At 45.3% G+C, this 22,516-nt stretch overlaps 1 protein-coding gene across 4 annotated transcripts in view; it reads right to left on the bottom strand.

Moving 5' to 3' along the window:
* The window catches only part of LOC126106820 (retinol-binding protein pinta-like), a 250,567-nt gene that overhangs the window by 30,464 nt on the left and 197,587 nt on the right, over positions 1 to 22,516 (bottom strand). For all 4 annotated transcript variants that reach the window (XM_049913212.1, XM_049913213.1, XM_049913214.1 and 1 more), the window contains 3 exons: positions 21,157 to 21,313; positions 7,951 to 8,197; positions 883 to 993 (listed from right to left, as the gene is read on the bottom strand). In XM_049913212.1, the coding sequence (XP_049769169.1) occupies positions 883 to 993; positions 7,951 to 8,197; positions 21,157 to 21,313 (515 nt within the window). The remainder of the gene's footprint in view (positions 1 to 882; positions 994 to 7,950; positions 8,198 to 21,156; positions 21,314 to 22,516) is intronic.

The raw sequence follows: 22,516 nt of genomic DNA, 5'->3' as shown, positions 1-22,516 counted from the left end.
GCACGGGCTGTCGACCGCGTTTTACTTTTTATGCGTCGTAGCAATGTGGCGAAGGATATTTAATCCTTCGTCCAGGACCTCCATTGTCTCTATGGCTTATGTCATGTAACTTTCTCCAAGAGAAACTCCCTGTTTTTAGCTGTCTTGCCTTCCGTCGATTGGGCTTAACGTGCAGTCGCTTTTCGTCTTCGTGTTCTACGGTTCTGACATGGACGCCTATGACTTTCGTTGTTTTTGCGCCCTAAAACAAAAGAAAACATCTCCAGACACCTTTTGGCGATGAGTATGGTCCCCAGTTGCCAGGCAATCACGTCCTTACATTTGCCCTTGTTTACGCACCATGTCCACATCAACGTCTCACCCATCGATACTGCCTTATGCTCAAGTAGAGGCAGTGCGCGACCGGCTGAGCTCGCGAGTCTATCGCTGCGCCATCTGCGAGAGACTTCACTGATGCACCTGCGCGTGTGCACTCGGCTGACTAATTTGTTATCCAGTGACCTCCTGTGTCACTTGAAGATCCTAAGAGTAAGCGAAGAGAGACATTTGGCCCGGTCCAGTCATATTCTCATTTGAATACGAAAAAAAAAACCGATGACGTTCAACTATTTTAAGTGATTATACTATGATGTGGCACTTCAACCATGAAAGTTGTACCTTTAGTGCAAGTCGGTGAGTGACTGCATGATTGTGAAGCGTCTAAAAGGCAATAGCGTCTAAAAACGAAATAATAGAACTGTCTGATGACGAAAATGATACCAATTAGACAATTCTACACAACTATGGTTCCGAAAAACAAAAACAAAAAATTCAATTATTGAACGTTGCAATGAAAAGTGTCCTCTCTAAGTACAACACCAACATTTTATTTACTGTTCGTACCATGTCGATGAGCTCCTTCTTCATGAAAGGCTTCATGAGGGCGAGGAATTTGTCCATGAAAGGCACGACGTTGATGTAGTGGATGGCCTTTATCCTGACAGGCAGCGCTTCCTGCAACAAGCAAAGAAAGGTACCTCAGTGAAGCGATGCAATGAGGTCACTTAACGTGGCTATAGAGTAGTCCGAGCGATTTTTCGCGGCTGTTCTTAAGAAATCGGTCGAACAAGAACCTACAGTTATCGCTAAATATGTACAGCTCTTGCACAAAATTAAAAATTTTATGTCTTCAAACACAGCCACAGTTCTGTTCATTTTTTAATAAAAATGGAGTAGAGACAACATGAATGTTACTAAATTTAACAAAAATAATGACCATCAAATGGTTCAAATGGCTCTGAGCACTATGGGACTCAACTGCTGAGGTCATTAGTCCCCTAGAACTTAGAACTAGTTAAACCTAACTAACCTAAGGACATCACAAACAGCCATGCCCGAGGCAGGATTCGAACCTGCGACCGTAGCGGTCTTGCGGTTCCAGACTGCAGCGCCTTTAACCGCACGGCCACTTCGGCCGGCCTATGACCATCACCTAAAGGCACCTAGCCAAAACAAAAAATAAAAACTAAAATATCACATTACGTAATTTTTCTTCAGAGATGAAGACATGAAATAATGAAGAGAACATTATTACTGGTAAATACGACGTTATATTGTGATGGAATGAGGACAGAAGTGATTTCACACGATGCCGAAATTATTAATCCTCTCCTTACACACATTCAGTGGCGGAAGTCCTACTGAGTAGGAACAAATACTGAAGGAAATTATGTCGAGTAAGGGTAAGCCAAAATCACTACGTGACCACTGACTGCTCAACATATTACCTGCAAAATCCAAAACACTCGGGCTCCTCACTTCCTCCATTCCCTCTTCCCCCAGGGAACCACCAGGAATTGATCAACATCTCTCAGGGGAATCACTCAGGCAACTGTGCTACTTACATTCAAGGTCATGTGACATGAAAATGAGCACAAACCCATCCACTTCCCTCTGGACCTAATGGGGATCATGCAGCCCCTCCACACTTTCATCTTTTATTAATGGAGCACTTCTGTGGTAGGGCTCACTCAGGAGAGGATGTGCCTATTCGTTAATACCAATAGTAAGTGGCACCAGCAGGGCCCTCACCTAGGCGGTATGTACAGGGTTATTACAAATGATTGAAGCGATTTCACAGCTCTACAATAACTTTATTATTTGAGATATTTTCACAATGCTTTGCACACACATACAAAAACTCAAAAAGTTTTTTTAGGCATTCACAAATGTTCGATATGTGCCCCTTTAGTGATTCGGCAGACATCAAGCCGATAATCAAGTTCGTCCCACACTCGGCGCAGCATGTCCCCATCAATGAGTTCGAAAGCATCGTTAATGCGAGCTCGCAGTTCTGGCACGTTTCTTGGTAGAGGAGGTTTAAACACTGAATCTTTCACATAACCTCACAGAAAGAAATCGCATGGGGTTAAGTCGGGAGAGCGTGGAGGCCATGACATGAATTGCTGATCATGATCTCCACCACGACCGATTCATCGGTTTTCCAATCTCCTGTTTAAGAAATGCCGAACATCATGATGGAAGTGCGGTGGAGCACCATCCTGTTGAAAGATGAAGTCGGCGCTGTCGGTCTCCAGTTGTGGCATGAGCCAATTTTCCAGCATGTCCAGATACACGTGTCCTGTACCGTTTTTTTCGCAGAAGAAAAAGGGGCCGTAAACTTTAAACCGTAAGATTGCACAAAACACGTTAACTTTTGGTGAATTGCGAATTTTCTGCACGAATGCGTGAGCATTCTCTACCGCCCAGATTCGCACATTGTGTCTGTTCACTTCACCATTAAGAAAAAATGTTGCTTCATCACTGAAAACAAGTTTCGCACGGAACGCATCCTCTTCCATGAGCTGTTGCAACTGCGAAGAAAATTCAAAGCGTTTGACTTTTTGACTTTGTCATCGGGTGTCAGGGCTTGTAGCAATTGTAAACGGTAAGGCTTCTGCTTTAGCCTTTTCCGTAAGATTTTCCAAACCGTCGGCTGTGGTACGTTTCGCTCCCTGCTTGCTTTATTCGTCGACTTCCGCGGGCTAGGCGTGAAACTTGCCCGCACGCGTTCAACTGTTTCTTCGCTCACTGCAGGCCGACCCGTTGATTTCCCCTTACAGAGGCATCCAGAAGCTTTAAACTGCGCATACCATCGCCGAATGGAGTTAGCAGTTGGTGGATCTTTGTTGAACTTGGTCCTGAAGTGTCGTTGCACTGTTATGACTGACTGATGTGAGTGCATTTCAAGCACGACATACGCTTTCTCGGCTCCTGTCGCCATTTTGTCTCACTGCGCTCTCGAGCGCTCTGGCGGCAGAAACCTGAAGTGCGGCTTCAGCCGAACAAAACTTTATGAGCTTTTCTACGTATCTGTAGTGTGTCGTGACCATATGTCAATGAATTGATCTACAGTGAATGTATGAAATCGCTTCAATCATTTGTAATAGCCCTGTACTCTCAGTCTTACGTAGTTTTCGAATTTTCTCATTTGTACGCATTTTTATCGAGATTTCCACAATTTTACGTGTTTTTTTCCAATAAAACAAGACTCTTCACGACGTCGGGCCCACGTCATGACCTTCTCAGGCAATCACAGTGGAGAATTAGATATCACTGATCTTTCATAATTGGGACACTCTGGAGCTGGGAACAACAGGGATAAGCCGAGTCTGTTAATAACAAATTACATCAGTTGAGATCTGTTTGTTTAACATTTCGAGGCACCACCAGAGGCCTCTCAGTTTAACGTATTTTCGACAACTTACCCCATTGTACCCAATTACGTGAACTACACTCCTGGAAATTGAAATAAGAACATCGTGAATTCATTGTCCCAGGAAGGGGAAACTTTATTGACACATTCCTGGGGTCAGATACATCACATGATCACACTGACAGAACCACAGGCACATAGACACAGGCAACAGAGCATGCACAATGTCGGCACTAGTACAGTGTATATCCACCTTTCGCAGCAATGCAGGCTGCTATTCTCCCATGGAGACGTTCGTAGACATGCTGGATGTAGTCCTGTGGAACGGCTTGCCATGCCATTTCCACCTGGCGCCTCAGTTGGACCAGCGTTCGTGCTGGACGTGCAGACCGCGTGAGACGACGCTTCATCCAGTCCCAAACATGCTCAATGGGGGACAGATCCGGAGATCTTGCTGGCCAGGGTAGTTGACTTACACCTTCTAGAGCACGTTGGGTGGCACGGGATACATGCGGACGTGCATTGTCCTGTTGGAACAGCAAGTTCCCTTGCCGGTCTAGGAATGGTAGAACGATGGGTTCGATGACGGTTTGGATGTATTCAGTGTCCCCTCGACGATCACCAGTGGTGTACGGCCAGTGTAGGAGATCGCTCCCCACACCATGATGCCGGGTGTTGGCCCTGTGTGCCTCGGTCGTATGCAGTCCTGATTGTGGCGCTCACCTGCACGGCGCCAAACACGCATACGACCATCATTGGCACCAAGGCAGAAGCGACTCTCATCGCTGAAGACGACACGTCTCCATTCGTCCCTCCATTCACGCCTGTCGCGACACCACTGGAGGCGGGCTGCACGATGTTGGGGCGTGAGCGGAAGACGGCCTAACGGTGTGCGGGACCGTAGCCCAGCTTCATGGAGACGGTTGCGAATGGTCCTCGCCGATACCCCAGGAGCAACAGTGTCCCTAATTTGCTGGGAAGTGGCGGTGCGGTCCCCTATGGCACTGCGTAGGATCCTACGGTCTTGGCGTGCATCCGTGCGTCGCTGCGGTCCGGTCCCAGGTCGACGGGCACGTGCACCTTCCGCCGACCACTGGCGACAACATCGATGTACTGTGGAGACCTCACGCCCCACGTGTTGAGCAATTCGGCGGTACGTCCACCCGGCCTCCCGCATGCCCACTATACGCCCTCGCTCAAAGTCCGTCAACTGCACATACTGTTCACGTCCACGCTGTCGCGGCATGCTACCAGTGTTAAAGACTGCGATGGAGTTCCGTATGCCACGGCAAATTGGCTGACACTGACGGCGGCGGTGCACAAATGCTGCGCAGCTAGCGCCATTCGACGGCCAACACCGCGGTTCCTGGTGTGTCCGCTGTGATCATTGCTTGTACAGCCCTCTCGCAGTGTCCGGAGCAAGTATGGTGGGTCTGACACACCGGTGTCAATGTGTTCTTTTTTCCATTTCCAGGAGTGTACTTGACAACATCGCGTTATATTGTGTCACGAGGTCGTGTCACTGTGTTGTGTCTCATAGCGTCACCTAGCGTCGCGGCGCATCGTCGACGTCATGATGCTCTCAGCATGGTCCCGATTTAGCCATCATTGCTAAGCCGTAGCTCCATTACTAGAGTGTGACGTTCTGGAAACGAACAGCTGGTAGAAATAGTGACATCATGTAGAGGATGTCATGGACAATTTAATAAGGACTACCGATATCTAGCCGAACACATTGTTTTAGAAAATGAACCATGCTTCCCAGTCGTGCGTCTGTAGAAGGTAACAGATCAGACGAAATGACGTTCAGTCATCCGACAGAGTAACATTGAATTCCACAATTAGTTTGGCTGCCAGTTCAGATGTTTTGTGTAATCTATTTCCGTCTTAGAACTATAGGCATACAGCACATTGTTTAATAAACTATTTTAGATCCTGACAGCCTTTCTTGTAAGTAGAGTGCCATGTTATTACATCTTTCCATTACAAAAAAATCAATTAAAGCTACAATCTTCCACACCATCTACTCATCCAGCTAAAAAAGTATCACTTATTTCTTGTACTTTTAGGAGTCACTGCCAGAAAAGACATCTCTATCAATACCATATGATTTAGCATCACTCACCCCCAGAGACAAGTTCCAAAATGATCTTCCTGATACATACATGAAACTTTAACAGTTAATGGTCTAGATATCCTTGCCAGACAATGTCCCCTATACGAATCAGGAAGGTATAACTAAAAAATTGGTTCAAACGGCTCTGAGCGCCATGGAACTTAACATCTGAGGTCATCAGTCCATAGAACTTAGAACTACTTAAACCTAACTAACCTAAGGACATCACACACACCCATGCCCGTGGCAGGATTCGAACCTCAGACCGTAGCGGTCGCGCGGTTCCAGACTGCAGCGCCTAGAACGGCTCGGCCAGACCAGCAAGATATAATTTATTCTGTAACACCACCAATTAGACCCTCTAGAGCAGATGCATGGTTGTTCTTTCCATTCTCGGATTTATTATCATCAGAATTTTCCCTGCCGATTTGCTTACGACGAATAGATAGTCTTCTGGATGTACAGCATCATTACTGTCAGTTCCCGATTTGGTGTTGTATGTAACTATTTGTCCTTTTAGCAGTCCATTTTGGTGGGGGTTGATGGGGTCCCCCCCCCCAATCACATCTACATTAATTTTCCGGATGGCGGCAGGTTGATGCCACGCCAGTCTATTTTAGTAACTTTACTTATCTACACACTGGCCATTAAAATTGCTACACCACTAAGATGACGTGCTACAGACGCGAAATTTAACCGAAGGGAAGAAGAACCTGTGATATGCAAATGATTAGCATTTCAGAGCATTCATTCACACAAGATTGGCGCCGGTGGCGACAACTACAACGTGCTGACATGAGGAAAGTTTCCTACCAATTTCTCATACACAAACAGCAGTTGACCGCCGGTGCCTGGTGAAACGTTGTTGTGATGCCTCGTGTAAGGAGGAGAAGTGCGTATCATCACGTTTCAGACTTTGATAAGGGTCGGATTGTAGCCTATGGCGATTGAGGTTGATCGTATCACGAGACTGCTGCTCGCTTTGGTCGACATCCAATGACTATTAGCAGAATATGGAATCGGTGGGTTCAGGAGGGTAATACGGAACGCCGTGCTGGATCCCAATGGCCTCGTATCACTAGCAGTCGAGATGACAGGCATCTTATCCGCATGGCTGTAACGGATCATGCAGGCACGTCTCGATCCCAGAGTCAACACATGGGGACGTTTGCAAGACAACAACCATCTGCACGAACAGTTCGACGACGTTTGCAGCAGCATGGACTACAGCTCGGAGACCATGGCTGCGGTTACCCTTGACGCTGCATCACAGACAGAACGCCTGCGATGGTTTACTCAACGACAAACCTGTGGGCACGAATGGCAAAACGTCATTTTTTCGGGTGAATCCAGGTTCTGTTTACAGCACCATCACGGTCGCATCCGTGTTTGGCGACAAGGTGGCGAAGACACATTGGAAGCGTGTCTTCGTCATCGCATACTGGCGTATCACCCGGCGTGACGGTATGGGGTGCAATTGGTTATACGTCTCGCTCACCTCTTGTTCGCATTGGCGGCACTTTGAACAGTGGACGTTACATTTCAGATGTATTACGACCCGTGGCTCTACCCTTCATTCAATCCCTGCAAAACTCTACATTTCAGCAGGATAATGCACGACCGCATGTTGCAGGTCCTGTACGAGACTTTCTGGATACAGAAAATGTTAGACTCCTGCCCTGGCCAGCACATTCTCCTGATCTCTCACCAATTGAAAACGTCTGATCAATGGTGGCCGAGCAACTGGCTCGTCACAATACGCCAGTCACTAGTCTTGATTAACTGCGGTATCGTGTTGAAGCTGCATGGGCAGCTGTACCTGTACACGCCATCCAAGCTCTGTTTGACTCAATGCCTAGGCGTACCATGGCCGTTATTGCGGCCAGAGGTGGTTGTTATGGGTACTGATTTCTCAGGATCTATGCACCCAAATTGCGTGAAAATTTAACCACATGTCAGTTCTAGTAAAATATATTTTTCCAATGAATACCCGTTTATCGTCTGCATTTCTTCTCGGTGTAGCAATTTTACTGGCCAGTAGTGTAGCAGAAGCCAGTTATTATTTCTCTGAGCGTACAATAATAAGCTTGTTATAACCGTTCCACACGCATGCACTCCACAGACTGCGGCCAGCACGCACCTGCAGGTAGTAGAGGAACCGGGAGAGCGGGCCCGGCGTGAGCCGCAGCAGGTGGCCGAAGACGACGCCGCTCATGTCGAAGATGAGCACGAGGCCGGGCGCGGTGCCCTCGCGGCGCTGCCACACGTCCAGCAGCATGAAGAAGGCGCGGAAGCAGTCCGAGTAGTTGAGCAGCGCCGGGTCTGTGTTGCGCAGCCGCATCAGCACCACGCAGTCGCCGTCCGGGGACCTGCCCGCCATGCCGTACCTGCGGCGCGACACACACACACACACACCCCGTGAACAGCGTGCGGTGAACAGACCGGCAGTGGTTCGTCGCTGTTGGCTGGGCCACCACCACGCAACACTCAGAGCATTATGCTCTCGTGAGAGAAGTCGTCGGATGGCAGTGTGCACTTATACAGATAGCGGTACTAATGCATACACAAGACGTAAAAGGGCAGCGCATTGATGGAGATTTGTTCTCAGGTGATTCATGCAAAATGGTTTACGACCTGGTTACGGCTGCACAGAGGGAACTGACACACTATGAATGAGGAATGCTAGTTGGAGCTAGACACATGGAATATTCCATTTCAGAAATCGTTAGGGACTTCAATATTCTGACACACACATTGTTAAGAGAGTGACGAGAATACAAAATTTCAGGCATCACCTCTCACCACAGACAGCAAAGTGCAAGACAGTCTTTATTTAACGACCGAGAGTAGTGAAGTTTGAGTGGAGTTTCTAGCAACCAAACCACAACAAAGGTCAAAAATTAATTATGATTGTAGTGTGGCTCACGCTGCTAAATATTGCATTTTCAGGCAACAACAAAGTTATATTATGTGGCAGGTATCACTAGAGTACAGTTATTAAAGTCATTTCTTAAAATAATGGATAAACTAGTCACTCATCTTTTTGTGTTTCCCACGCTGGTCTCGTTGTGAACTCATGGCTCAATCGTCAAAAATCTGATGATTCCAGGCTTGGATGCAAAGAGGCCTAGGTGTTATTCTGAGATATTCAAAAGTTTTATAGATGTGTTTCATAAACCATTCTTGAAGATTAAACTTTTGCAAGTTAGGACAATGGTGATGTAAAAAAGTAATCAGCACTCCAAATTTAAGTTACACTTCTTTTTTATTATTTTTCTTGCAATATCACGTAACTCGTTCCAAAACATCACTTTGCAATATAAAACATACTTGAAAATATCTTCCTCACTCTTAAAGTTCAAATTTCATAAACTGACTACAATTTGCGTCTTTTTAACATGACGACCAAAGCTTGACTCTCTAATAACCGCTTACGCGCCCAAAAATCAGAGTTACAAGTACATCAAAGATCATAGTCACAAAAGAAAGAATACACATAAGAACAATATCACTGCAATATATACATATCGATGTATCGAAGTACCTCTACATTAATTAAATCAAATCTCAATGTTGTCACAGAAATATGTTAATTATTTTACAGAAACACAGTAGAAAATTGCTGGTATCGAGAGGTTGAGGTGAGGTGCCGTAATGGTTACATAATTCAAGTACCACTACAAGTTGTCAGTGCTAACAATTAACAATGCATGAAATAACTGCAGAAATCAATGCGGGACCTACAATGAATGTATCTGTTAGGGCAGAGCAGCAACGTTTGGCGTTAATGGGCTATGGTAGCAGATGACTGATGCTAGTGCCTAACAGCACAACATCACTTACAGAGCATCTCCTGAGCTCGTGACCAAATCAGTTGGACCCTTGTCAGATGAGTCCAGATTTCAGTTGGTATCAGTTGATCATAGGGTTTAAGTGCACGCAGGCTCCACGAAGCCATGTATCCAAGTTGTCAAGAAGGCACTGTGCAACCTGATGGTGGCTCCATAATGGTGTGGACTGTGTTTACACGGAACAGATTGGCTCCTCTCGTCCAACTGAACCGATCATTCACTGGGTATGGCTATGTGCGGCTACTTGGAGACAAGTTGCAGCATTCTACAGTTTTTGCCCTCTACAGCTCCCTCTGGTACCATGGAAGTCATTCCCTCATGTCTTAGCAGATGTCCTATCATCCTGTCCCTACTCCTTATCAGTGTTTTCCACATATTCCTTTCCTCTCCGATTCTGCGTAGAACCTCCTCATTCCTTACCTTATCAGTCCACCTAATTTTCAACATTCGTCTATAGCACCACATCTCAAATGCTTTGATTCTCTTCTGTTCCAGTTTTCCCACAGTCCATGTTTCACTACCATACAATGCTGTACTCAAGACGTACATCCTCAGAAATTTATTCCTCAAGTTAAGGCCGGTATTTGATATTAGTAGACTTCTCTTGGCCAGAAATGCCTTTTTTGCCATAGCGAGTCTGCTTTTTATGTCCTCCTTGCTCCGTCCGTCATTCGTTATTTTATTGCCTAGGTGACTTCGTGACCATCAATCCTGATGTTAAGATTCTCGCTGTTCTCATTTCTACTACTTCTCATTACGTTCGTCTTTCTCCGATTTACTCTCAAACCATACTGTGTACTCATTAGACTGTTCATTCCGTTAAGCAGATCATTTAATTCTTCTTCACTTTCACTCAGGATAGCAATGTCATCAGCGAAACGTATCATTGATATCCTTTCACCTTGCATTTTAATTCCACTCCTGAACCTTTCTTTTATTTCCGTCATTGCTTCCTCGATGTACAGATTGAAGAGTAGGGGAGAAAGGCTACAGCCTTGTATTACACCCTTCTTAATACGAGCACTTCGTTCTTGATCGTCCACTCTTATTATTCCCTCTTGGTTGTTGTACATATTGTATATGACCCGTCTCTCCCTATAGCTTACCCCTACTTTTTTCAGAATCTCGAACAGCTTGCACCATTTTATATTGTCGAACGCTTTTTCTAGGTCGACAAATACTATGAAAGTGTCTTGATTTTTCTTTAGCCTTGCTTTCATTATTAGCCGTAACGTGAGAATTGCCTCTCTCGTCCCTTTACTTTTCCTAAAGCCAAACTGATCGTCACCTAGCGCATTCTCAAGTTTCTTTTCCATTCTTCTGTATATTATTCTTGTAAGCAGCTTCGATGCATCAGCTCTTGCCGTCTTCGGAATTGTGTGGATGATGCTTTTCCGAAAGTCAGATGGTATATCGCCAGACTCATATATTCTACACACCAACGTGAATAGTAGTTTTGTTGACACTTCCCCCAATGATTTTAGAAATTCTGATGGAATGTTATCTATCCCTTCTGCCTTATTTGACCGTAAGTCCTCCAAAGCTCTTTTAAATTCCGATTCTAATACTCGATCCTCTATCTCTTCTAAATCGTCTCCTGTTCCTTCTTCTATCACATCAGACAAATCTTCACCCTCATAGAGGCTTTCAATCTATTCTTTCCACCTATCTGCTCTCTCCTCTGCATTTAACAGTGGAATTCCCGTTGCACTCTTAATGTTACCACCGTTGCTTTTAATGTCACCAAAGGTTGTTTTGAGTTTCCTGTATGCTGAGTCTGTCCTTCCGACAATCATATCTTTTTCGATGTCTTCACATTTTTCCTGCAGCCATTTCGTCTTAGCTTCCCTGCACTTCCTATTTATTACATTCCTCAGCGACTTGTATTTCTGTATTCCTCATTTTCCCGGAATACTATCGAACATATATGGGACATAACTGAGAGATCAGTTCATGCGCAAAATCCTATACTGGCAAAACTTCCGCAATAGCGCACAGCTGTAGAGACAGGATGGTTCAGTATTTCTGCAGCGGAGTTGCAATGACCTGTTGACTCTGTGCCACGTCCAGCTGCTTCGCTACAGCATGCAGAAGAAGATATTCCTTGACTTTTGTAACCTCAGTATATAATCACCTGTTTCATAGCCTATAGTCCACCTTAGGGACACAAAACAGCAGCCATTCTATGTGGCAAGGTTTAGAAAAGTCCTCGACGGGTTTTTGTAGGTATGTGGTCTCAGACATCTATCCACAGCTTCCACAGCTTTCATAGTTTTCACACATTACAGGGTAGCAGTTGGTGCAACTGGCAACTAATAGTATCCCACTTGTGTTCTTTTGGGCTCAGGTGAGGTACATTTGGTGACAAAGACATCAAAGTGAGATCACTCTGCCACTTCTAAAACTGCAGCAGCTGGATTCTGGCCTTATGATAATGGTAGTTATCCTACTGGAAGATGCCGTAACCATCAAGGCAGCCAATAATGTCCACTGTAATGTTCAAATAATCCATAGCTGATATGGCCCCTTCGATTAGTACCAAAGGTCCTCATAAGACAATGTCAGTGTCTCCCTTAGCACAATACTGTCATTGCAAGTCCGTGTCCATTGCACAGTGGATGTTCACACAGATGATGGCACATACAGACACGAGAATTCACCTTGTGCAACAATAAACATGGTTCTCCTGACCAGGCGATACGTCTCCATTGATCCACAGTCCGATCTCGATGATACCTACACACTGAAATCATAACTGATGATGTCGTTGGGTAAACATGGGAACACGTGGAGGTCGTCTGCTGTACGTCAAACAATTTGTACTTAACCACGTGGTCCTGGAACGTTTGTGTGTCCACCAGCACTGTGAATCGGCAGTTGTGCAGCTGAGAGGATGCACTTTTAGCTGTAGCAGTTTATCTGATACAAAATAATTTAATTTAATCTCTGTTTTTCATATACTCCTGCAAATAAGTAAACTGTATTGTGTATTTTACTGTGTACCTTACTTGAAGTTCTTTCCATTAATTTTAGTGCATATTGAAATGCGATTGATAATTTTTGGCGTTAGTAGTTTAGAAGCGGCTCCATTGCTGTTGTATGTGAGGGAAGCTGGCAAGTGCAGGGGTGCAGAAAGGCCATGCAACTATGAACCAGTCTGCAGTGTATTTACATACAATTGAAACACCTTCGAAACTTTTCATGCTACATAAGGCCATAGAAGCATGGTCTTCTCCAAATGTGGTTCTGACTAAAATGCGATTCTGGTAACTGGAATCCAAGATTTTTGTTAATCATGCCTTCTACGTTCTTGCGCTGATGTTTCCATAGGGACTTTCATCCCCTAAGACGTATTTACTTATATCTAACCAAGAAGATAAATACCAGTTATCACAGATATAGTTTTAACAATTTTTTAATATAAGGAAATACTTTCTTAAAAATTTTGATCCCCTATTTCACCACATTAGGGGATGAATTTTCAAAAACAATGAAACAAATACTTTCTTTTTAATTTTCAACCGTGAAGCCAAATTCAAATTGTCATACATTTAGCTTTAAAAATGATTTCATAATGAATTAGTTTCCTACAACATTTGTCTTTGACACGTATTTTTTATTTCTAACCGAGAAGCCAGAAGTCAGATAGCAATATTCGTAGAAGTATCCTTCAAAATGCTTTAGTACGTCTTTAATAACGATTTATTTAAAATAAATTCACGCATTAATTCACCCCCATAAGGGTTCAACTTCGGAAGATACTGAAAGATGTATTACTTCATATCTGACCAAAAATCGAAATGCCAGTTTTCGTAGGGCTAGCTTCAAAATTGCCTTAATAGCAATATACATTTAAAAAAACTTTCATGTCCTCTTTCACCCCTTACTGGAGGAAATTCGAAAAATCCAGAGTTTTTATTCTTAGTGGTTTTGGCTGAGCGATGATGAGTCAGTGAGTTAGTAAGTCAGCCTTTTACTTATAGATATTGAGAAGTAACAGGGCACATCGTTGTCTGGAAACGTTTAGTAAATTAATGGCTGTAAGTGGTGGCTGCAAGTAGCCGAACACAGCCATTTCCATTCAATGATCGGTTCAGATGCAGCAAAAGATCAGGCCTTTCTATGTAAACACAGTCCACACCATTGACATTTTCGGTCCAAGGCTTCGAGAACTCTGCATCTCACGAACCCTAAGCTCTTAGCAACTGAAATCTGCAGTCATTTGACCGGACTACGACGTTCAAGTCGTCTCGGGTCCAACCAATATCGTCACGACCCCTGGAGGGGCGCTGCAGGCGATGCTGTGCTGTTACCAAACGCACTCACGTCGGTCGTCTGCTGCCACAGTCCATTAACGTGAAATTTCGCCGCTCTGACCTAACTTAACGCGTTCGTCGTACGTCCTACATTGACTTCTGCGGTTGTTTCATGCAGTACTGCTTGTCTGTTAGCAGCGGCAACTCTACGCAACTGTTGCTACTCTTGGTCTTAAGTTGAGGCCGTCGTCCACTGCTTTGTCCGAGGTGAGAGGCTGTTCCTGAAACCTGCCATTCTCGACGCACTCTTGACACTGTGGACATCGGTGTACTGAATTCCCTAACGATTTCCGAAACTGAATGTCCCATGCGTCTAGCTCCAACTACCATACCGCGTTCAATGTCTGTTCATTCTCGTCGTGATGCCATAATGACGTCGATGGCTTCCCACTACTTGATTATTATTATTGTCATTAGATACACCTTGCAGTAGGAGTGCACTAACCTTTTATACCTTGAGTATCGAATTCTACTGTCACATGTATATGTGTATGTCGGTATCCCATGGCTTATGTCACCTCATTGTATAGGTAGCGACATGTGGGTAAGGGATCAGTGTGGCATTCGTGATTTTACGATATTGTTGTTGTTGTTGTGGTCTTCAGTCCAGAGACTGGTTTGATGCACCTCTCCATGTTACTTTATCCTGTGCAGTACCTACTGCAACCTACATTCTTCTGAATCTGCTTAGTGTATTCACCTCTTGGTCTCCCTCTATGACTTTTACCCTCCACGCTCTTCAATACTAAATTGGTGATCCCTCGATGTCTCAGAACATGTCCTACCAACCGATCTCTACTACTAGTCAAGTTGTGCCACAAATTTCTCTTCTCCCTAATTCTATTCAATATGTCCTCGTTAGTTGTGTGGTCTACTCATCTAATCTTCAGCATTCTTCTGTTGCACCACATTTCGAAAGCCTCTATTCTCTTCTTGTCTAAACAGTTTACCGTCAATGTTTCACTCCACACAACTACTTTCAGAAACGACTTTCTGACCCTTAAATCTATACTCGATGTTAACAAATTTCTCTTCTTCAGAAATGCTTTCCTTGCCATTCCCAGTCTACATTTTATATCCTCTCTACTTCGACCATCATCAGTTATTTTGCTCCCCAAATAGCAAAACTCCTTTACTACTTTAAGTGTCTCATTTCCTAATCCAATTCCCTTAGCATCACCCGACTTAATTCGGCTACATTCCATTATCCTTGTTTTGCTTTTGTTGATGTTCATCTTATATGCTCCCTTCAAGACATAATCCATTTCGTTCAACTGCTCTTCAAGTCCTTTGCTGTCTCTGATAGAATTACAATGTCACCGGCGAACCTTAAAGTTTTTATTTCTTCTCCATGGATTATAATACCTACTCCGAATTTTTCTTTTATTTCCTTTACTGCTTGCTCAATATACAGATTGAATAACACCGGGGAGAGGCTACAACCCTGTCTCACTCCCTTCCCAACAACTGCTTCCCTTTCATGCCCCTCGACTCTTATAACTGCCATCTGGTTTCTATACAATTTGTAAATAGCCCTTCGCTCCCTGTATTTTACCCCTGCCATCTTCAGAATTTGAAAGAGAGTGTTACAGTCAACATTGTCAACAGCTTCCTCTAAGTCTACAAATGCGAGAAACGTAGGTTTGCCTTTCCTTAATCTATCTTCTAAGATAAGTCGTAGGATCAGTATTGCCTCAAATGTTCCAACATTTCTACGGAATCCAAACTGATCTTCCCCGAGGTCGGCTTCTACCAGTTTTTCCATTCGTCTGTAAAGAATTGGCGTTAGTATTTTGCAGCCGTGACATTCTATTTTGATAGTTCGGTAATTTTCACAACTGTCAACACTCGCTTTCTTTGGGATTGGAATTATTATATTCTTCTTGAAGTCTGAGGGTATTTCATCTGTCTTGTATATCTTGCGCCCCACATGGTAGATTTCTGTCAGGGGCTGACTCTCTCACGGCTATCAGTAGTTCTAATGGAATGTTGTCTTCTCCCGGGGCCTTGTTTCGCCTCAGGTCTTTCAGTGCTCTGTCAAATTCTTCACGCAGTATCATATCTCCCATTTCATCTTCATCTACATGCTCCTTCAGTTTCATAATATTGTCCTCAAGTACATTGCCCTTGAATAGACCCTTTATATACTCCTCCCACCTTTTTGCTTTCCCTTCTTTGCTTAGAACTGGATTTCTATCTGAGCTCTTGATATTAATGCAAGTGGTTCTGTTTTCTCCAAAGGTCTCTTTAATTTTCCTGTAGGCAGTATCTACACTCCTGGAAATTGAAATAATAACATCGTGAATTCATTGTCCCAGGAAGGGGAAACTTTATTGACACATTCCTGGGGTCAGATACATCACATGATCACACTGACAGAACCACAGGCACATAGACACAGGCAACAGAGCATGCACAATGTCGGCACTAGTACAGTGTATATCCACCTTTCGCAGCAATGCAGGCTGCTATTCTCCCATGGAGACGATCGTAGAGATGCTGGATGTAGTCCTGTGGAACGGCTTGCCATGCCATTTCCACCTGGCGCCTCAGTTGGACCAGCGTTCGTGCTGGACGTGCAGACCGCGTGAGACGACGCTTCATCCAGTCCCAAACATGCTCAATGGGGGACAGATCCGGAGATCTTGCTGGCCAGGGTAGTTGACTTACACCTTCTAGAGCACGTTGGGTGGCACGGGATACATGCGGACGTGCATTGTCCTGTTGGAACAGCAAGTTCCCTTGCCGGTCTAGGAATGGTAGAACGATGGGTTCGATGACGGTTTGGATGTACCGTGCACTATTCAGTGTCCCCTCGACGATCACCAGTGGTGTACGGCCAGTGTAGGAGATCGCTCCCCACACCATGATGCGGGGTGTTGGCCCTGTGTGCCTCTGTCGTATGCAGTCCTGATTGTGGCGCTCACCTGCACGGCGCCAAACACGCATACGACCATCATTGGCACCAAGGCAGAAGCGACTCTCATCGCTGAAGACGACACGTCTCCATTCGTCCCTCCATTCACGCCTGTCGCGACACCACTGGAGGCGGGCTGCACGATGTTGGGGCGTGAGCGGAAGACGGCCTAACGGTGTGCGGGACCGTAGCCCAGCTTCATGGAGACGGTTGCGAATGGTCCTCGCCGATACCCCAGGAGCAACAGTGTCCCTAATTTGCTGGGAAGTGGCGGTGCGGTCCCCTACGGCACTGCGTAGGATCCTACGGTCTTGGCGTGCATCCGTGCGTCGCTGCGGTCCGGTCCCAGGTTGACGGGCACGTGCACCTTCCGCCGACCACTGGCGACAACATCGATGTACTGTGGAGACCTCACGCCCCACGTGTTGAGCAATTCGGCGGTACGTCCACCCTGCCTCCCGCATGCCTACTATACGCCCTCGCTCAAAGTCCGTCAACTGCACATACGGTTCACGTCCACGCTGTCGCGGCATGCTACCAGTGTTAAAGACTGCGATGGAGCTCCGTATGCCACGGCAAACTGGCTGACACTGACGGCGGCGGTGCACAAATGCTGCGCAGCTAGCGCCATTCGACGGCCAACACCGCGGTTCCTGGTGTGTCCGCTGTGCCGTGCGTGTGATCATTGCTTGTACAGCCCCTTCGCAGTGTCCGGAGCAAGTATGGTGGGTCTGACACACCGGTGTCAATGTGTTCTTTTTTCCATTTCCAGGAGTGTATCTTACCCCTAGTGATACGCGCCTCTACATCCTTACACCTGTCCTCCAGCCATCCCTGCTTAGCCATTTTGCACTTCCTGTCAATCTCAATTTTGGGACTTTAGTATTCCTTTTTGTCTGCATCATTTACTGCATTTTTATATCTTCTCCTTTCATGAGTTAAATTCAATATTTCTTCTGTTACCCAAGGATTTCTACCAGCCTTCGTGATTTTACCTACTTGATCCTCTGCTGCCTTCACTATTTCATCTCTCACAGTTACTCATTCTTCACCTGCTGCATTTCTTTCCCCCATTCTTGTTAATCGTTCCCTTATGCTCTCCCTGAAACTCTGCATAATCTGTGGTTTTGTCAGTTTATCCAGGTCCCTCCTTAAATTTCCACCGATGTACATATGGTAAATGTGGAACCGTGAACTATGGCGTCGATATTACCACATGCGTTCAGACAGGACCAACGCGCTGTTATTTTTTTCTTGGCTGCCAACGGGCAAAGAATGAAGAATGTGTATGGAGCAGTTTGTCCATCGGAAGCCAAGTTTTGTGCCGGTCGCTACTCGACACGTCCCCATATCGTGAACGCCTTAATGCAGAAGTTACGCCACTTCAAGTGGGAGACAATCGAGCAACCGTCCGACAGTCCTGATCTGTCCCCATGCAGTCATCATGCCTCCAGTCCCTTAAAACAAGACATGAGTGGTCGACGATTCCTGTCAGACGAGGATGTGGCAGAATCTGGGATCAATGGCTAAGTGCTCACTGGTATTTTCCTCGATTGGCTTACCGATTCTGAACTGTATGGTCTTCAGATGGAAACTTTTTGATGGCCCCTCTAACTTAATTGGGTCGCATAGAACAGAATAGAGCCGTGCGTGGCTCATGTTCCCGTCATCATGTATTTTACACCCTGTTTTTAACGCAGTTCCACCTCACTACGTTAACTTAAATTACTACTGTCACTGAGTTGCTTCTTTGCCTGACCATGAGTTGTGTTAGCAGCGTGTATCGATATATCCCCTCTCGCAGTATCTTTGCTTGACTGCAATTACTTCCCAGTCGTTGTCTGTCGTAAGTGGAATACGGCTCGCGAGTTTGGGCTGGCAGTCAGTTGGAATGTTTCTGGAGCGGAGTCCGGACCTGCCAGTCAGGGAGTTGCAATGCGGCACTAGTGCAGTCGGGTTGGAGCTGTGAGGTCTGCGTCGACATGGCTCGCCCGACCATTGCCACCACGCATCACTTGAGCCGGGCCACGGTCTTGGTGGATCGTCGGTCGGTCGTCCTACCGGACGACGCGTTTTGGCTCTCCAGTCGTTCATGAATTGACTGTGTGTGTGTTTGCATTGACACCCGATTTGTTTTCGTGTGTGCTTAGTTACTGTTGGGTATCATTCAGGTCTTCATGCAAGTGTTTGTCAGGTTGTGTGTGTATTTGGCGTTATTTCGACTGACGACTATTTTAGATGTTGACGGCATTCTGAGGGGAGTCGGTCGGTTGCTGCGGACCAGGGAAGATATCTCCGCGTTGGCTGGGTCTGCTGGCGGTCCCTGCACAGTCTCGGAGCGTGTGAAGAGCTGTCCGGTCTCTACGAGCTTCGTGGCTCACCGACAGAGGACGTCAAAGTTGAGTGGTGTTTTAAGTACCCAAGCAACGTCGTTTCGGTAGTACGCTGTTGGGGAGGTTTTCCTGTGAGCAACATCGTGTGTTTGTATTCCTGAAATTTAGCCGTCATACTATGGAATTAACTATATTGGTTGACTACAATTCAAGTGCACCAGTGGAATTTTCTGCCTTGTGGTCGTTAGTGTTTTGGTTACCTGTCATGGCCACTAACGTAATTTCAGGTAGCGTCCTTTCCTCACCTGTTGCTGCTGTCCAAGATGGTGTGTAGTTTTGACAGCGTAATACATATTTCACCGAGGATAATCACGTTTGAAACGTTTTGTGTTTGAGTTCTCATATACCGATCGGGAGCAAGCAACTGGTTTTGTCAGCCGGTCCATGGCTGGCCCCTGGTTGAGTTCCGACGGATCAAGTGTAGCTGGGCTCACCACCTGCCCCATCTAAGTGAACGAGGGCAGACCGACCCCCTGGAGGCTTCTGAGTGCCGTTATCTTTATTGCCTTTCTCACCGGTATTTAATTGTCTGTCTATAATCTATCATAGTCAATGATTTAAAAAATTCTTGGTTTTACTGTATTTAATGTAAATTAAAGGCCTTCAGTTGTGTATAAGATAAGTTTGAATTGCGGAAAGTAGATATTTGCTGAAAGTTTATTGTCGTTGTGTTGTCTTTTCTTTTAGTGCGTTTCAGCCACCTAAAACTTAACATTTATGGTTATAGTTTTTTTAAAATAAATTTGAGAAATTAATTGTGGGCCTTCAGCTGCTTGGAACCTTATCTTAAAATTACCTTTCAAGCTTAAATATTGCGGCCTTCTGCCCTTTGAGGTTTATGGTATTTTTGAATTTTGCAAAATCAATTGGGGGGCCTTCAGCCTCTTAAAATCTTATTCCTGAAGTTACCCTTTGAGCAAGAACATTGCGGCCTTCTGCCTTAGAAAGGTTATGGTAATCTATTTTAAAATCTAGAAAATTTTATTATGAGGTTTCAGGCATTTGTATTGCATCTTATTTATGTATATAATTATATTAATTATTTTAATTGTAATATTAATTTTTATTGTAATAATTAATTATTATTTATAATTATATATAATATATATAATATATAATTAATTATTATTTATTGTAATATTAATTATTTTAATTGTAATTGTAACTGCGTGTCTTTAGTCACTAGAAATTACCTTTTTGATTTTTTTAAAGATTTCTTGTTTGGAGGCCTTCAGCCGTGAAAGATTTGGAGTTTGATGTGTTATTAAATTACAGTAAATTAAAATTTTAAGATGAAACTGACCCAGCCTTATTTGTACCTTTCCGCCAATTGTATTGCATCTTGTTTATATTTATATATGTATATTAATTATTGTAATTGTAATTGTAGCTGCGTGTCTTTAGTCACTTGAAATTACCTTGTTGATTTTTTAAAGATTTCTTGTTTGGAGGCCATCAGCCGTGAAAGATTTGGAGTTTGATGTGTTATTAAATTACAGTAAATTACAATTTTAAGATGAAACTGACCCCACCCTTATTTGGCCCTTTCCGCAGTCCTAATCACCTGTTCTGCCCAGCGGGTATACTGGGCGTTTCAAGAATGATTCAGTAATCTGGGTTAGACAAGAGAGGATAGCATTCTGTAGGAGAGAATTAACTAAAGGTCGCGTTGCACAACCAGGGAAGGCTGCCAAGCGTAAGGTGGAAGGACAGTACGATGGGTGGTTGAATGGCTGGTGTTCTCAGGATAGAATGGAAAATTAAATATATGAATGAGGAAGTTCAACGTTCACCAAGGGTCGTAGTGGCCAAGAAGAGGAAAAAGAGAAACGTGCTCAGGGCGCCGCACGTGCTGGCGGTGCTACTCACAGGTACTCGCTGGTGGCGACGTTGACGGGCAGCAGCGGGTCGCGGTCGGTGAAGAGGTCGGGCATGTGGGTGCGCGCCGTGTACGCCGCGTCGATGGTGTTCTTGGCCGCCTCCAGCCGGTAGTGGCAGCTGTGCAGGAACAGCACCAGCTGCAGGTCTGCAACGGAAGATAAGGCGGGTCCAGTCAGGCTGGCAGGTCAGGCGCTGGACGCGGCCAAGCAACTGTGCCGACACCAATCCCAAAGTGAATCTGTCTTTTCTACTCACAGAAGGAGCTTTTTAATTCTACTTTAACGGTGCGAGATATCGAAAAACACGCCAGGGTAGCCGAAAGCGCTAACGCCCTGCTTCCTGGACTCGGGTGGGCGCGCCGGCCCAGCATCGGATCCGCCCGGCGGGCCTACGTGCCAGCCAGCCTGGATGTGGTTTTTAGGCGGTTTTCTACGAGGTGCATTCAAGTTCTAAGGCCTCCGACTTTTTTTTCTAATTAACTACTCACCCGAAATCGATGAAACTGGCGTTACTTCTCGACGTAATCGCCCTGCAGATGTACACATTTTTCACAACGCTGACGCCATGATTCCATGGCAGCGGCGAAGGCTTCTTTAGGAGTCTGTTTTGACCACTGGAAAATCGCTGAGGCAATAGCAGCACGGCTGGTTAATGTGCGGCCACGGAGAGTGTCTTTCATTGTTGGAAAAAGACAAAAGTCACTAGGAGCCAGGTCAGGTGAGTAGGGAGCATGAGGAATCACTTCAAAGTTGTTATCACGAAGAAACTGTTGCGTAATGTTAGCTCGATGTGCGGGTGCGTTGTCTTGGTGAAACAGCACACGCGCAGCCTTTCCCGGGCGTTTTAGTTGCAGTGCAGGAAGGAATTTGTTCTTCAAAACATTTTCGTAGGATGCACCTGTTACCGTAGTGCCCTTTGGAACGCAATCGGTAAGGATTACGCCCTCGCTGTCCCAGAACATGGACACCATCATTTTTTCAGCACTGGCGGTTACCCGAAATTTTTTTGGTGGCGGTGAATCTGTGTGCTTCCATTGAGCTGACTGGCGCTTTGTTTCTGGATTAAAAAATGGCATCCACGTCTCATCCATTGTCACAACCGACGAAAAGAAAGTCCCATTCGTGCTGTCGTTGCGCGTCAACATTGCTCGGCAACGTGCCACACGGGCAGCCGTGTGGTCGTCCGTCAGCATTCGTGGCACCCACCTGGATGACACTTTCCGCATTTTCAGGTCATCATGCAGGATTGTGTGCACAGAACCCACAGAAATGCCAACTCTGGAGGCGATCTGTTCAACAGTCACTCGGCGATCCCCCAAAACAATTCTTTCCACTTTCTCGATCGTCAC

The sequence above is a fragment of the Schistocerca cancellata genome, chromosome 10 (assembly GCF_023864275.1).
Source record: "Schistocerca cancellata isolate TAMUIC-IGC-003103 chromosome 10, iqSchCanc2.1, whole genome shotgun sequence".
NCBI classification, from domain to species: domain Eukaryota; kingdom Metazoa; phylum Arthropoda; class Insecta; order Orthoptera; family Acrididae; genus Schistocerca; species Schistocerca cancellata.
This window is presented reverse-complemented; position numbering and strand designations above follow the sequence as displayed.